At 41.6% G+C, this 16,734-nt stretch overlaps 1 protein-coding gene across 8 annotated transcripts in view; it reads right to left on the minus strand.

The window, feature by feature from the left end:
• The window catches only part of fat3a (FAT atypical cadherin 3a), a 226,858-nt gene that overhangs the window by 27,294 nt on the left and 182,830 nt on the right, over positions 1-16,734 (minus strand). For all 8 annotated transcript variants that reach the window (XM_037119880.1, XM_037119863.1, XM_037119854.1 and 5 more), the window contains 3 exons: positions 9,297-9,543; positions 3,669-3,822; positions 2,244-2,956 (listed from right to left, as the gene is read on the minus strand). In XM_037119880.1, coding sequence (XP_036975775.1) covers positions 2,244-2,956; positions 3,669-3,822; positions 9,297-9,543 — 1,114 coding nt within the window. The remainder of the gene's footprint in view (positions 1-2,243; positions 2,957-3,668; positions 3,823-9,296; positions 9,544-16,734) is intronic.

Raw genomic sequence — 16,734 nt, forward strand, 5'->3', positions numbered from 1 at the left:
TGTACAGCCAGCAGGAGTGTGTGAGATGCAGCTCACACTTGGTACCTCCATATCATTCACTGCTTTTTTTATATTCCTTACGTCATGTAAAATGATGTGGACACATTGCTTGTCTGTATCACACGTGTTCAGCATCTCCTTGGTTGCCTGTTTTACGTGCTCTGCTGTATAAGACCCACAAAACTAGTGCGCATACCGGCACATTGTAACTCGAAAGTGGAAGAAATGTAATGTAATGCCGAGATGATAGGGCATACCGGGATTCAAAAACTCCAGGTGACAAAGGAAACCCTGATCCTCTACCATGGAGATGAGCTACTTATCCAGAGCGATTAATTTAATTACCATCTCTGTAATACTTTTGGCCATGTCACTGTCTCGAGGATATGTCTCTGTCCTTTTGAAAGTATCTGCAAATGTTTGTCTTTGCCTGTATTGCTTGAGTGAACTTGTATTCTTTGAGTGTTTGTTTTTTATTTGCCATATCAAATGTGTAGTATTAAATGCAGCTCTTTTGTTACACTTCCCTCCCCGCGAACCAGTCGTATTGCGGGTGTAACATGTCGCCGTTGGACTACTTTCGCTTTCTAATTTAAGTTATTTCTTCACTGCAGACATTTTATCCACAGGTTGCCAGAGTAACATTACATACACATCTATGTTCTGCCAAAAATTGTGCTCTGATGTAAAAAAAGAAAATAAAATCGTGCTAGGGTCCAGGTCCAAAATTCAACCAATAGTGTCACTGCAGCAGAGTAATGTCGGACAGTCTGACTCTGCACCACCAGACAATGGTGATAAAAAAATAATGAGAATAAATATCTCTCTATAAAAGCAAGAAATCTGTGTGTGTGACTCAAATATCTGCAGATCAGGATCAGACTGACCTGAGATTTTCAACCTGTCTGCTGCATGGTTTAAGGGTGTGCCAATCAATGCAGAGCCTACCTCCTGCGTCGACATGACGTGACATAGCAGCATGACGCAGCCTCCGTAAGTCTCGGTTCCAACTTATGCATTGGTGCGGGCTTCAAACTATATACAAGTTTTTAAATCATGTTGATAGGCCAAGTAAGACTGGACTACTGATAAATAATGTCTGCCAACATTGTTGTCACATTTGCTGCCTGTTTGGTGCAGGAAGAAATGGTCAAAACAGCTTCTCATGAAAGTGTCTGCAAGCAGGAAGTGTTTGCAAGCAAAAAAATCTCCTATTGGTGAAAAAAGGCACATCACCAACCAATCACAAAATTATATGGCAAATAATATGATTTGGTTGCTGAGGAAAAATTGTGGGAGGGATGGCGGTGGAAGAGTGACAGCAACAGTGATGGTGACAGAGACAGCGAGAGAGATAGAGAGTTTTGAGAGTTGAGAGATTTGTGACATTTAGCGTATTTGGAGTGTATAGTTAGTGTGTTATGTAGTGTTTGTAGTAGTGTGTTTAGCAAATTTAGTGCATGTTTTTGTGATTTTAGGTCCATTGTGTTAACACAGTCATGAACACAGTCAAAAAGAACTGTACAATCACACATGTGAGGTTGTGCTAAAAATAATGACACCAAGCAAGGCAAGGTAAATAGTTTTTAAGGTGAAATATAATGGCAAAATCAAAAATAGTCAAAAATGGCCAATTATACTCTGGAATATCAAACCTAAATATCCCTGACGTCCCACCTATATATATATATATACACACACACGATCTACGATCCCTGATATAATATAGCTAGGTGTGGCAGTACATACCAGTAGATTGTCCTTACTCTCCACATTTTATAGTCAACTGTTTAGCCCGTTAAGTTTTCATCAACTCTTTTGTTGGGATTCGTCTAAATAGTGCCATGGGTTTTTAGTATAAAAAAGCCATTCTAAAGTCCAGTTCTAATGAAAGATTCACAATGGGTTTTGAAATGCTGTGGGAAAAGTTGCAGAAGTGTGAACTGGCCCATCTCAGCTCAACTCAGCCTGACTGAATGTGTCACCAGAGACTTAGCTTTTCAAGTCACTGGTGGCTCGTTATAAAACGTGTTGCACATAATGCATTGAGTGCCTCATAGCCAAGACAGCTGGTGAGTTGCAGACTGTGAGGGTGGTTGAAATGGCACTTGGGGGCTGAGGAGACGAGAGGGTCACTTCATCAATTTGTCTAGGCAGCTGTGACTGTATGTAAATAAATAACTTCACTGCTAATTAATTCTGACTGCAACTTCTTACTGTAGTTGGAAATAAAATGCACTCACCCTCGTCACTGTCCCATGGGCTCTTGTGTATGGAGTCACAGTCGGACCGACAGGGTGACACTGGTGGCAGGTTGGGAGCCACGCTGCACACCACCACTCCCCTCCTGGTAGTTCCTGACAGGATCCTCGGTGACTCAGGGTGAAAGGTGCTCATCTCTGTATGTTCAACACCATGCCCATCCACCATCCTCTCCAGCGTGGACCGTGGGTCTCCTTGGAAACAAGGTGTATATGCCATTGGCCTCACAGGAACCTGCGGAGGTCCAATTATTACACCTGCCCCCACCATGGTTGGACCCAATGTTGGCTCTGTGTAAAGGTTGAGGGGGTCTCCTGGTGTGCAGTGTAGGGTCTTGAACTGAACACCATTGGCCTTGTTGAGGAGTGCTGCAGTGGCTGGGTCCTGCACCAGCGATAGATTGTTGCGCGTGTAGTCTTTTTGGAAGACCTTCTTTCGGAAAGCAATGAAGAGGATAACGAGGGTGATGATGACAAAAAGAACTACAGCAATGCCAATCAGCTCTTCTTTACCAACCACAGCATGACCTGCCTGCATGTCAGGGACAACAACAGGCCGTAGGCTGCAGCGTTGGCCCACGAAGCCTGCCGTGCAGTTACAGTAGAAGGAACCATAAGTGTTAACACAAAGGCCGCCGTTCTCACACTCGCCCTCTGGATTGCTGGGGTCACATTCATTCACATCTTCCTGACAGCTGCAGAATAGAGTGATAGAGGAAAAAGGGGAGGAGACGGGTGTGAGTTATTGGTGTAATAATGCAAGCTCATTTGGTAGTGCACTTTGCCAAAAAGCTGAGTCGTAACTGCGGTAACTCAGGTTCTGTTGCAGCCAGCTGTTGTTGTACAACCAATCAAGGCAAATAAAAATGATCTTTAAATCTTTATGATCTATAAGTTTACATGCTTTAATCCTCAAAAGACCCATCTGTTATCTCATGTTGCCCAGTGCTACAGCACTGTATTCTTTCTCTGTCTTTGGCTGATTGGTCAGCTCACACACACCTGAGCTAGTACCACTCACTGTGGGTGCATTCCAAATTGCATTCTTTTTCTTTTTAATTTTAGTATGTGCTGTACCCATGCAAAGTACATATTGTAACATGCAGTATGCAATAAGGAAAAGTGCATTTTGGCTTATAACTCACATATACTTTATCACAAATTCAAAAATATATCCACGCTTTCACTGAATTGTTTTGAATATCATGATATAGGCCACATTTCCACATACCATTTTTTCCGCAAATTTGTGAAATGTCGAAAATCTACTTTTTTAAACTCCTCCCAGGCGATTTCACCGATCTGAACCAAACTTTGCACACAGCATCTATGGAATCTCCTGACTGACTGGAGAAATAAACCAAAACTATCTGCTACAGGCATTTATGTGGTTGGACTGGAACTTACGTCAGACCCTTGAAGCCTCTCCTACAGCTGCAGAGGAAGGCGTTGCCAATGGGCTTACATGCACCACTGTTCTGACATGGGTTGGGAACACATGCTGTTATCTCCATCTCACACCGCCCTCCAGTGTACTGGGGGCCACAGCTGCAAGAGAACCCTGGCAGACAGACAGGGAGGAGGGGGACAATAAGATAGGAATTTATTATACATTCAGAGCAGTCACTGGACTCTTTACAGCACTGCTTGACTGAAACACGCTACATTGGGTAATCACTTGAGTTTATCCACACAGCATGAAGAAGATTTTCTGTGTATTTATGTAGTTTGGCATACATTCTTTTGCACTGTTCTGAAATTTTAAAATGAATCCTTATTTTAGCCGTTTTGTCTATCAGCTCAGTTACAGTTACATCAAGTACAGCATTTCTAAACCATCTGCAACTCTGAGAACACTGCATAGCTGAGGAATCATGATTTACACAGACAGACAGACACACACTGACACACACTGTAATGTTTTTTTTAAATTGATGAAGGACACATGTGCTCAGAACACACATCCCCCTGAATTAATTTAACACAAATGGATAACACAAACACAGTGGTTAATGACAGCAGAGCAGATGAATAAAACACTCAGTTTCAATGAATCCAACTACACCACCAATACAAAGTTCAAAAAGTTATATAAGACAAACAAAAGAAAGAAATCGATGTTAGGTTCACTTCAGTCCACACTCCATTTCAGGTTGTCACCTGGAATGGTTTTTCAAAAGTCTTGAAGGAGTTCCCATGGAAAAACAAATGATGGCTCCACTAAGTGCAAACCAGATGTGATGACATGTCGCTACGGAACGCTGTGGTAGCCATGCTGGTTAAGTGTGCCTTGAATTTGGAATAAATCAGCAACAATGTCATCAGCAAAGCACCCCCACACCATCACACCTCCTCATCCATGCTTCATGGTTGGAACCACACATGCATCTGCTCACTTCTTCTGCGTCTCACAAAGACATGGCAGATGGAACACAAGTAAAGATTTCCACTGGTCTAAAGTCCATTTCTTGTGTTTATTGGCCCAAGCCCTTCTCTTCCTGTTGTTCTTCCTCAGTCATGGCTTCTTTGCAGCAATTCAGCCATAAAGGCCTGATTCACACAGTCTCCTCTGAACAGCTGATGTTAAGATGTGTCTGCTACCTAAACTTTGTGAAGCATTTATGTGAGCTCTAACCTGAGGTGTTGTTAATTTGTGGTTTCTGAGTCTGGAAACTTTCATCAACGTATCCTCTGCAGGTAATTTTTGGCCTTCTCCCCCTGGGGCGGTCCTCATGAGAGCCAGTTTCATCATGTGTTTGATGGTTTTTGCGACAGCACTTGAGGATACATTGACAGATCTTGAACATATTCTGATTTGTTACATTACATAATTCCATATGTGTTCTTTCTTAGTTCGGATGTCTTCAGTGTTAAGTGACAGTGTAGGAAATAATAAAAATAAAGAAAAACAATGGATAAGAACGTGTGTCCAAAGGTTTGACTGGTACTGTATATGGTCCTATACAGTCATATACAGTATTGTTTCAGCAGCATCATTGCTATACTGCCTATAGAACTGGTAAATAAAATACGTTTTGCTTGTATACTGCTGGCTATGTCTGTTGCCTTAAAGGAGAACTTCGGTCAATTTAAACATGCAGCTTCATTGCTAAAGCTACCCTTGACTTGCCAGTACCAAAGACGCAAACACATTTGGTCCAACCATCACAGGACTCCGTGAATGGAGCGTTAGCTCCTTGCACAAACACTACTTTTTTATTCATTTTGAGTCATACACACTACAGTGCTGTGTTGTAAGGTGTCTGCTGATGTTGCATAACTTTTGGGGTGTGTACTCCCTGGATAAGTCGCCAGCTCATCGCAGGGCCCTCACTGATGAGCAATGTAAGGTTCAGTATCTCGCTCAAGGACACTTCGACATGCAGCTAACTAATCGATCTGCTCTACCCGCTGAGCTACAGCCGCACCCGATAATAATACATTGCAGTATATGCCTCCGACAAGAAATCACCACTAAACTTCAGCAACAGTACAAATAGGGTCACAGCACATAGATCATGGCATCAAACCTCCACTAACTTAGCCGGATCGCTATTGTAAAGTGAACACAACTCACCACTCTCCTGCAGCAGCTTCCTGTTGTGGGGAAGCCCTGTGAATCGATTACTGAGTGCGATTAGAAATGCTCAATTCCATCCTTCTCCCTGTCCGCTCTCGATAATAACTGTTATAAAACTAGTCGGCAAGACACATATGAACTTTAATTGCATTTCCATGGAGTAATAATCATGCATTTTCATCCTTGAGCTGCGGAACTCTACTGCACTCGGTAATCGATTTGCATCTGCTTTAAAGATATTTATACTTACTAAAAGGACAGGATAGGATGGTTATAATGTAGGGCACAGACAGGAGGTGAAATACTACATGAGAATAACTGTAAAATAAATATGTTTTTTAAGCCATCCATGAATCAAATTAATCACAATCTAATTTCTTCATGTATGCCTAAATTGTATTCCCTACAAATTTGATCATGTAAATGTCTGAACTGATTTTAAATTGCAAGGACACATTTGCTTTTATCAAAGTCCTGATGCATGGATCACAGGTATATACGTGGACACCAAGGAAAATCTGTGAAATGGGCTGTCCTGGTCATAAAAACTAAATTGTGATTAATATCAGATGGACTGCTCGTGGGTGAAATAATACATCTCATTAATGAGGAAAGCATTATATTACTTCAGAATGTTATACAGTCATGGTCAGAAGTTTAGATACACTTATAGAGAACATGTATATCATAGCACTATTGAGCTCCATTGATTTGTAAGACTCGTTTTTCTGTAATTAAATGAGTGACACACATGGTACATTATCACAAAAAACATTCATGAAGTTTGATACACCCATTAGGCTCAGCAATAAACACTCCAATGGGAAAGTCTAAGGAGCTCAGCATTAGAGGTAAGATCGGGCCTAAAAAATCCAGCCCGACCCGACCCAGGCCCGCAGGCATTAAAGCCCGACCCAGCCCGAGCCCGACCAATTAACTTAATTTGCAGGCCCGAGCCCGAAGCAAACCCGAAATTTCAATTTATCCCATAGTATTTTACGTTCACGAAATGTCCGCAAAGCCGTGCGCAAAGCGTGCTCTTGCTCTGCGCCTCCTGTTTAGTAGTAGTTATATAGCAATTACCTTACAGCGCCGCCTTCTCTGTTTTATCCAAATTATTTATTTACAACAAGTATTCCTTAGTTTAGTATCCACACATCGTTTTAGTATACATTTTTATAAACATATATTTATTTTAAAAAAAAGTCAGCGAGAGAGAAGCCCGAGCCCGACCCAACCGAACGTCATGATTGACATTTTAGGCCCGACCCGACCCGAATTTCGGGCCGGGTCGGGCTCGGGCTAAAGATCTTACCTCTACTCAGCATTGATCTGAAAGAGCACATTATTGACTTGAACAAGTCAGAAAAGTCACTTGGAGCCATTTCAAAGCAGTTACAGATACCAAGATCGACTATGCAAAAAACTGTTGTAAGTATAAATTTTATGGCACAGTTGTGTCACTGCCACGATCAAAACCCTAACTATCACCTCCTGCTGAAAGAAAAGTTGTCAGGATGGTCAATATTCAACAAAAAAACACCTAAAAGCAAGTCTGCAATGAATTAGAAGCTGCTGGAATACAAAGGGACAGTGTCAACAGTCAAGCCTGTTTTGCATCATCCATGGGCTGAAAGGCTGCTGCGCAAGAAAGAAGCCCTTGATCCAGACACAGTACCTTAACGCCTGACTGCAATTTGCTACTGATCACATGGACAAAGAAAAAGTATTCTGGAGGGAATAAATCTGTGTTCAGATGAAAAATTGTTTGGCCACAATGAGCAGCAATATGTTTGGAGGTTAGAAGGTGAGGCCTTTAACCCCAAGAACACCATACCTTCTGTAAGGCATGGTGGTGGCAGTATCATGTGGGGCTGTTGTCAGTGGATGAAGCTTTGAAGAAAGTAGGTGAAATAATGAAGGAGGATTATCTCCAAATCCTTCAGGTAAACCTAAAATCATCAGCCAGGAAATTTGGGTCATGGGTGCATTGGGTGTTCCAAAAGGACAATGATCCCAAACACACATCAGAAGTGGTAAAGGAATAGCTGAAACAGGCTAGAATAGAGGTTTTGGAATTGCCTTCCTAAAGCTCTGACTTCAACCCCATCAAGAACATGCAGATAGCTGAAAGAACAAGTTTGTACCAGGAAGCCAACAAATTTAGCTGAATATTAAAACATTCAACCAGAGGACTACCAGAAGCTTGTCAATGACAATCAAATGCATCTAGCTGAGGTGAAAATGGCCAAGGCACATTTAACTAAATATCAGAATTACTCAGAATTTCTGATTACTGTATGTATATTCTTTTAACCCAGGAGATTTTGTCATATTCTCATTAGATCTGTAATAAATTAATTCACTTTATTGATAATCAAATCTCTTGACAATTATTAATTCTGTTTTACTGTTGAGAAATATATATAGATAATGGCAAAAATTCATCAACAGGCTCTACAGCTGTCAAAACCGACTGGCAGCTGGTCCAGCAGTGATCAATTGCAGCAGTCATCAGAAATCGACGTTGCTTCACATGACACTGCAGAGGAGAGGACATGCAATTTCTCTTAAATATATGTTGGCTCCTCTCACCTCCCATGATTTTGTTGCATCTCTCCACGAATCCTCGGTGGGATGGACTCATCCAGAGTCCATCCCATCCCATGGACTCATCCAGAGTCCATCCCACCGACTCAGACTCAGAGAAAATACGCAGGTGAGGGAAATGTGGATCCAATTAAGAGAAATGAGACACACCTTGAGTTTCAGTGTCGTTGAAGCCACATGTGAGTTGTTGACTCAACCCGCATTCATGTTGGTTGTTAAGACTAAGTGGGCCCAGGTGTGAATGGGTTTTAAACTGTCTGGGAAGGGAATTCAGGACAGCATTATAGGTGGGTAATAAGTATTGTACACTATTTGTCACTCACCTATAATGATTTCCCGAGTTCCTTTAAGGAGTGAGAGAGTACGTGATTGTCAGTTGGCCTGTAAGGTAGTATAAGACGTCATCGGAAGCATTCGAATTGGTGGCTTTCCCTGTTTTGCCAGTGCTAATTTCGGTACCAGAACAGATCCTGCTCTCTGCCTGTTACCCGAGCAGCGGGTTTACCTCTATATTGAGTTCTCTGTCCTCATAAATAATATGGGGAAGGATAACAGATTATTTATTTTCTCTTTTACTGAATAAGCAGGGGGAAGAGAAGCATGGGTTACTGGCCAAACAATCTATAACAGTGATTACTGTTGGAATATAGAACTATTTTATACTTATTTTAATATAAAAATATCACCGACACCAACCAAGTACAAGGAAACATGTATGTAATATTTTCAGTGTATAAAACACATAGCAAATATTGTAGCACATTTAATTGAATTATTTAGATGCCATTAAAGATGTACAGGCCTCAGTGTGAAAAGGCTGTGCTGTTGAATTTTCTAATACTTACCACCAGAGGGCAGGCTAGTGCAAGTAGCTCCATTGCGGCAGGGCTTTTGTAGGCAGGCATCGGGATAGAGGATGCAGCCCAGCTTCATCTCTGTCAGTCCAACCACCTCTGCATGACGTGAGCGTTTGTTTTGCAGTGGGAGCTCATTGTTGTTTAGCATGACCGAGTCCAGGCAGCCCTGAAAACCCTCAAGCACCAAAAGGTCCTTTTGGCTGTCCATGAGGCTGCGAGAGTTGGGGTTCTGCACCTGTGGGTTGAAAATGAGAGGGGTTGAAAATTCATACATGAACTTACACAGACACGGACAAAAATTTACTCAAACAGCCCATGACATAGCACATAGAATCACCATGACCTGGATAACTGAGAACCTTCATCAACTGTACAAAATCCATTGATGTGGCTGTAGCTCAGGAGGTAGAGTGGGTTGTCTAGTAATCGGAATGTCACTGGTTTGAATCCCAGCTCCTCCTAGCTGCATGCTGAAGTATCCCTGACCCTGACACTGAACCCCAAATTGCTCCTGATGAGCAGTTGGCAATTTGCATGGCAGCCTCTGCCATTACTGTACAAATGTGCGTATAAATGGCTGAACAAGTTGACAAGCGTTGTGAAGTGGCTTTGAGTGGTCAGTAGACTGGAAATGCAAGTCCATTCAAAAACAGAATCAAAAGAAGACGCATAAGACACTCACGCTAACATCAAGTTTGCAACAATTCTTTTGATTGTGAAGATTTTACTGATGCAAACCACTGTGCAGATTGGTTTTCACAAAATACCACTTCAATCCTCTTTGTTTACATAAAAATGTGCTGTCCTGCAAATTCTAGAGGGGTCAAGAGGGGATTGCACAATATCTGTGGGTACCATCTCCAGTCAGTCAGCTTTTTCAGTGAGAGCAGCATACACATGGAACAATTTGCTATCTCTTATATGATCATACTTTGTAACCCTTCTATATATCCTGAATGGTGTTTTGCTTTATGTTCTATGTTTTATGTGTCATATCCTTGCTTTTAAGAGTTTTATATGTTTTATAACTTTTTCTACAGTTAGTCATATCTCATTTACACCACCTCTTTCCCTGTGCCTGCCAGCAAGACTGATGGTGGCAAACTGCAACAAACCAGATATTTAGAAATTATCGGTAGTGATCTCACAATGCTGCAATGCTGCTACTTCTACCCCTGAGGTATGCTGTAAGATTTGTCTTGTGAATGCCTATGCTATTGTTCCGTGATCTTGCGAATGATTTTGGGGTCAGTGGTTAAAGGGCCTATCCTCCTTTTTCAAGATTTAGTTCAGACTCTTTTTGACATTTATTTTATACATTTAATTGACTGTTACAATTGCAAAGACTGAAATAATTACTACTGTGTATTTATGTACCCATATACACATTGCTCAGTTGCATTCTTTTGTTGCGCCATAAGTGCTAAATAGAACTTTTGGCAGTATACAATGATACTGTATTCTGAGAACATCTCATTCTAATACTGTAACAAACACAGGTCTGCGTATTTGGCATTCTGAACAATCACTGTAACCTATATTTTAATAAAGCTGGCACAAATGCCTTTCCAGCAGGTGTGACTGTTTAATTTCAGTTATTGTCAACACAAACAGTCTTTCATGTTTTGTCATTTATTACAAAGTTTAAAAAATGTACAATAACATCAGTGCAGTAGTGAACACTAAAATACCACTCTTTTTGAGAAGAAGGAATTATCCTTGGTGTCTGGCACATAAAAATGAAGGCTAAATATTGCAACAGTCAAGATCATAAATATAGAATACAAAAATTACAAAGTGTTTATAGCAAGTCTATGTTTTAGACTAGCAAAGCTTTTGTGCAAACATCTTCATCATAGGATGAGCAAACATTTCCAGTACAGACAATATTTGTTGTGGGATGATGGTCAAAGATTTCAGCTGATGTAATGTATAAAGACAGAAGTCCACTGGGTGGGCGTGTTGATGAGACCAGCTGCAGACGAGAATGAAGGGCAGGATGGTAATTCATCACTGGGGGTGGCTGGACTGGAATTCTGCTCCTAAAAAGACAAACGGTTAGGGTTAAGGTAAGGGCAGGGCAGTCAGATTAGTTTAGACACATTGTCTTTATGAGAACATGTCCATACTGTGTTTATTATACAGTGTGAATGGTGATGTGATCAGGCTCGGATATATACAGTGTGAACTCCACGATGATTTGAATGTTTTTTGTAAAGCCCCCTATACATGTAGAATATGATTAGTCAGATCTTAAATGTAGTTTTAAGCCTGAAACACGCCGGGCCAACCATTGGCCATCTGAAGCATTTGGGGCGACTCGGATGAGTTTGGGAACCAATCTTTTCAGTGTGTTCAGCTGTGGTGGAAGCTTTTGTAACTGCGCGGACAGCATCTGTTCTAATTCAACATGTGAAGTCTGAGAAGGTTGGATGTTGGCCATCTGAGCCATTGGATTCCTTGACTGGTTGCATGCTAGCTGTATGACCATTCTGATTGGCAGTATGCTAGCGAATCAGCATGTTGTGTCAGAGGGGCGGAATACTGTGTGCACATTGTTTTTCTATATACTCCGTTCCGTCATTTCCTGTTTTCATGTTTTGGAGTACTGGCACGAGACTAGGCTTATTGTATCTCGCGCAAGCGCAGAACATATACGCTACTGTGGAGTTGGCAGCACGTCGAAGCGATATGTGCAATGCAACTTTTCTGCCGAACAGATCAGACAAGAGGTGTTGGAAAAAATCATTAGAGAGCCCCATGTTTTTCACAGGGCACATGGTTTACAACCATGTTCAGAGACCTTCAGCCACTTTAGACTTACTTGTGACAGTCACTCGATCCAATACTCGAAACAGCAGGATCTTCAGCTCTGCAGGCCTGGTCGTTTCTTCATGAAAGTAGAAGCCAGAGATGCACCTTGTTCTTTCCTGGAGCAAAAAGTTAATGATTTACCAGGCACATAACAGTCTCATTACCGTGATGCCAAGTTGTTACAGTATAATGAATTGAATGACAGTATTTGGTCTAGTAGGGGGTCAAAACAATAGAAATTTAAAGTCAGCTGTTATAAATAAAGGCAACTGACAGCATCACCCTGACTGTTACAGTTTGTGTTAACTAATATTAACTAGAGATGTGTTTTGGTAAGCAGACAACATTAGATGCTACTTACTGGTCTAAGAAAATGTTGCAAGTTCAGCTCTTTACGCATCCACAGCTGTCTCCACTGTTCGAAAAATTTGACAATAAGTACTTCTGTTTAGCTTCTTTTTACGTTGCATCTTTTCTCTGCCATGGATATCCAGTCTTTTCAGTTGTTTGAGATGATGATAAAAGTAATTATTTCTGGAGTTTGTGTTCTGAATTGAGGCTGTTCCAACATCTCTGCTGTTGGTCCCTCCAGCCGGCTCCACTTTTTCATATTCTCCTGCAGTACACTGGAGGCTACAGTTACTTACTATTTCCCCTCAGGCCAATAGATATTATTGCAAGAAGGGACAGCTTTAGAGGCTAGAGAGACTACAATGACTCACTATCATTACAGTTTTGTTAGGTCTCTGGGATATAAATGTAAGCCCGTGTAATATCCCCAAGCTTGACCTAAGTAAGTTTGCATGCAAGCGTATATGTGTGTGTGTGTGTGTGTGTGTGTGTGTGTGTGTGTGTGTGAGTTTGAAAAGGAGGAGGGGATAAGTGACTTATACTGACAATGTCATTGGAATACTACATAAATGTCTCTTAGATCTGGAAAAATGCCAATTCTGTATCAAGAAATAGAAACATATTACCTTTATTGAAAATTTGGATTAAAATGTGTTTAGTGCAAATTGTGAAATTCCTGTTTCAAAGGCGTTTGTATGAAGAGTAAACAGCACCCAACAACTAATAAAGGCATGTGAAGGAAAAGCCTCATAGTTTGATTTGACACATTTTAAATGGATTTGTGCTTCACTCAGTTTTTATTTTAATTGTTACAAAGAAAATGAAAAAATCTGCTCAATGTAGCAGACGATAAATTACAGTGTGATGGAATTATTTTGGTTTCAATAATAATGTAAAGAGAAATTAATTAAAGGGATAGTTCGTGTTTTTTGAAGTGGGGTCATGTAAATTACATATCTATAGTCGATCTGTTCCCTACTGTAATCACCGATCAGTGCAGCCTCAGTTTGGAGAAGTACAGAGCCGCTCCAGCCCAGACGCTCAGCTTTGTATTACAGTGAACAGTGCCCAGATGCAAAGAGAATCTGAAGCACATAAAACAAGGCTCACCTAAAAAAAATCTATTACAGTTCAAGTGTATGTTGTATAGAGAAAATTCACACCGCTTTACATCGCTGTCAGACCTGCCTTTCTTTTGGCAGAACATTTTCTCAACCATAGAACCTCTGTATCCCTACGCAGTTGCACTAATGTGTAGGGATACGGAGGTTCTACGGTCTGAAATTGTGAAGTTTCGTTTTTATCGAAAGTAAACCCCTCGTCCAGCAACAGAGCCTCACACTATATTTTGCCGCTCATGAAAGCCCAGTTGCACTAATGCATAATAGCAGCCTACAGCATCTTTACTTTTTATTATAAAATGTTGTTGTATACAATATCATATTTTATAATGTTCTGTCATGGAGTATATCACTTCACTGCTAACAGAAAACAAAGCAGGCTCACTGCCAGTTGCAGTTTCTCATCTTGATTTGCAGACTGTTAATTTTTTTGTCTCCATGCTTGTTATTATCAATACTTAGCTTATCAAAAGTCACTGTATTTATGAAAACAAAATCAATTGACCAAAATCAGTTACATGTAAATGTTGGTACTGTTTATTCCCACAGATTTCACATTGACATGTCAGGATATGGTTATTATAGACAGATTCAATATTTAACTGTCATTTATCATCTCAGTAACATTGGCAGCTTTAAACACTCATAAAAGCGTTAGAAAAATACATAAGTGGGTTTGGTGCCTACCTATATACGAAACATTTAAGGAGTAGTTAACGTTTATAATCATCAGAGAACGTTACAGACGTTGTTTTTGGTACCTATCTGTTTCCCAAATATATTCGTACCTGTGTGAATGGGTACATGAGAGGCATTAACTTATTGCACTTTGGAGAAGTGCGCATTATAAAGTTCACCCCGTTGACTTGTGTTAGTTCACAGTGCAGATCTGCCACATATAATATGGCCGACACGCAAGCCCGGATCCCGAACCTGGCTGTCTGGTCTGCAGCCCGGGGGCCTTGAGCTCCCAGAGGGCTCCATCACTTAGTGTTTTTTTTTTCTCTTGTGAGTAGACCTCATTAAGTGTGTGATGAATTACAAAGTTATAGCCTGCCCGATTTATTTGCAAAAAAAATATATGACTGATTGTTTTGCCGTTTGTGTCCAGGTGATGATGACGGGGACATACGCACCTCTTTTATATACAGTCTATGGGACGTACACACACACACGTATACACGTACACGCACGCGTTCACACGCACACACGGATGACAAATGACAGATAAAAAGACAAGACAAGAGAAAAAAATTAAAGCGGTGGGAGAGAGGAGCTTCTAAATTAAAAGCAAAACAGGAGAGGGATAAAAGACATTTGCAACTCCAGCAGAGCATTCCGAACATCTCAAGATTTTTCATCGCATCTAACTTTAAGTCTTGAGGGAGCTTAAACGTTAGTGGAGAGCCAGCAGTAGAGGATGAGAATGTTGATGGCATCAGCGACAGTGAAGAGCAGGACTGCTACCCGGCAGATGCCTCCACTTCACCAGCTCATCCACAGCAGGGTGCCTCGCCCTCGACTGAGACAGTGACAGTCACCTGTTCATTGGCGGCCCCACCCATATCTGTGACCAGCCTGAGAGCCCGCCTGACAGCCGTGGTGAGGCCAATGATACCACAGATGATCCTGTGAGTGATCCCTCGGACAATGCTGTGGATGATGCCCTGGATGACAGCAGGGACCTGCCAGTGACAACACAGCTGAGACCGGCGGCCCCCGAAGCTGAACCAGAAACACAGGAGTGGTACTACGGATCCGGCATTGTGGAAGACACAAGCACCAATAGGGCAAAGACCATTCTTATTCAAAGAGGTACTGCAGAATTTCATAATTGCAGGTCGACCTACCCAGCCTCTGCCAGGGACAGAACTATTGGAGGTAAAAAACGCCACTTTAGAGTGTAGACTGTTTTGATAATACACACATACACTGTATGTGCTGAGAGACTTGTGTTGAATTTATCTACAGTTGTAGATTCTTTGCTAGGAGAAAGGCCAGGAAAAAGGTCATTGCATAAGGTAGCTACTCTAATGTGTGTCTATTCTTGCCTCCCAAGTGTTGTTAATGTGCATTTTTTTTTTTTACTTGGAAAACATTTGTTGTTGGGATGTTTGATATTGTGGCGATTCTAAAAACAGGTTGTTTGCTATTCTTCGAAGTATTTCTGCATGTCTGATTGTAGACTGTTTTGATAATACACACATACACTGCATGTGCTGAGAGTCTTGTGTTGAATTTATCAGTCAGTGTGAATCCTGTGCAAGTACAGGAGTTTCCAACAACTACTACATTCACACTTGTGCACTAGTAAACTAGTTGTCTGTTTTGTTGGTGCACATACGTGTGTGTGTGTGTGTGTGTGTGTGTGTGTGTGTGTGTGTGTGTGTGTGTGTGTGTGTGTGTGTGTGTGTGTGTGTGTGCACGTGTAAGGGCCTCTAGGAGTCTGGCCCAAGGGCCTCTGAATTCTTAACCCAGCCTTGCCGACACGCAAACGTATTGCAGAAATGGGCCAACCCGCTCAGTAAGGCAACTATGTATATATGTCTATAGCATGGACTGTAGATTCAGTGTATGGTGCTCTCTCCTCTACTTTTCACCCTCTACACTTCGGACTGCACACACTACACTGTGAACTGTCACCTCCAAATGTTCTCCGATGACACAGCCATTAGCTATTTTTATACTGGGCAGCAAGCTGCCAATTTGGCCATCGTTTTTGCTGTTTGGCCCGCAGATTTAGACAGAGGTCAGTAAACTGGGGGTCTGTTTTGGTCAGCCAATTTGCCACCTCGGAGGGTACACTTATTTCCTCCTCGACAGTTATCTAAATCTGAGGCATCAATGTGCAAGCCACTGCATGAGATGGGCAGAGGTGTCAATAACGTGCACTGTTGTGTGACCCACAGCCGGGGATTTTAAAACCAGGAAACAGCTGATCACAGCAGTCAGTCCATCACTTCATCTTCAGACATCAGGATGAGCAACTGGACAGCTGCTGAGATCCAGGAGATGCAGCATCTCCTCGGTCTCTGTAGCTGTTTGGTTGTGTTAGCTTGTTGTTGTGTCGGCAAGCTAAGGACGGTCGCTACTTTCAATTTAAAAGCCCCCCGCTAAGAACCCAGTTCTAAACTCCAATG

This window comes from Acanthopagrus latus, chromosome 2 (genome assembly GCF_904848185.1).
Source record: "Acanthopagrus latus isolate v.2019 chromosome 2, fAcaLat1.1, whole genome shotgun sequence".
NCBI lineage: Eukaryota > Metazoa > Chordata > Actinopteri > Spariformes > Sparidae > Acanthopagrus > Acanthopagrus latus.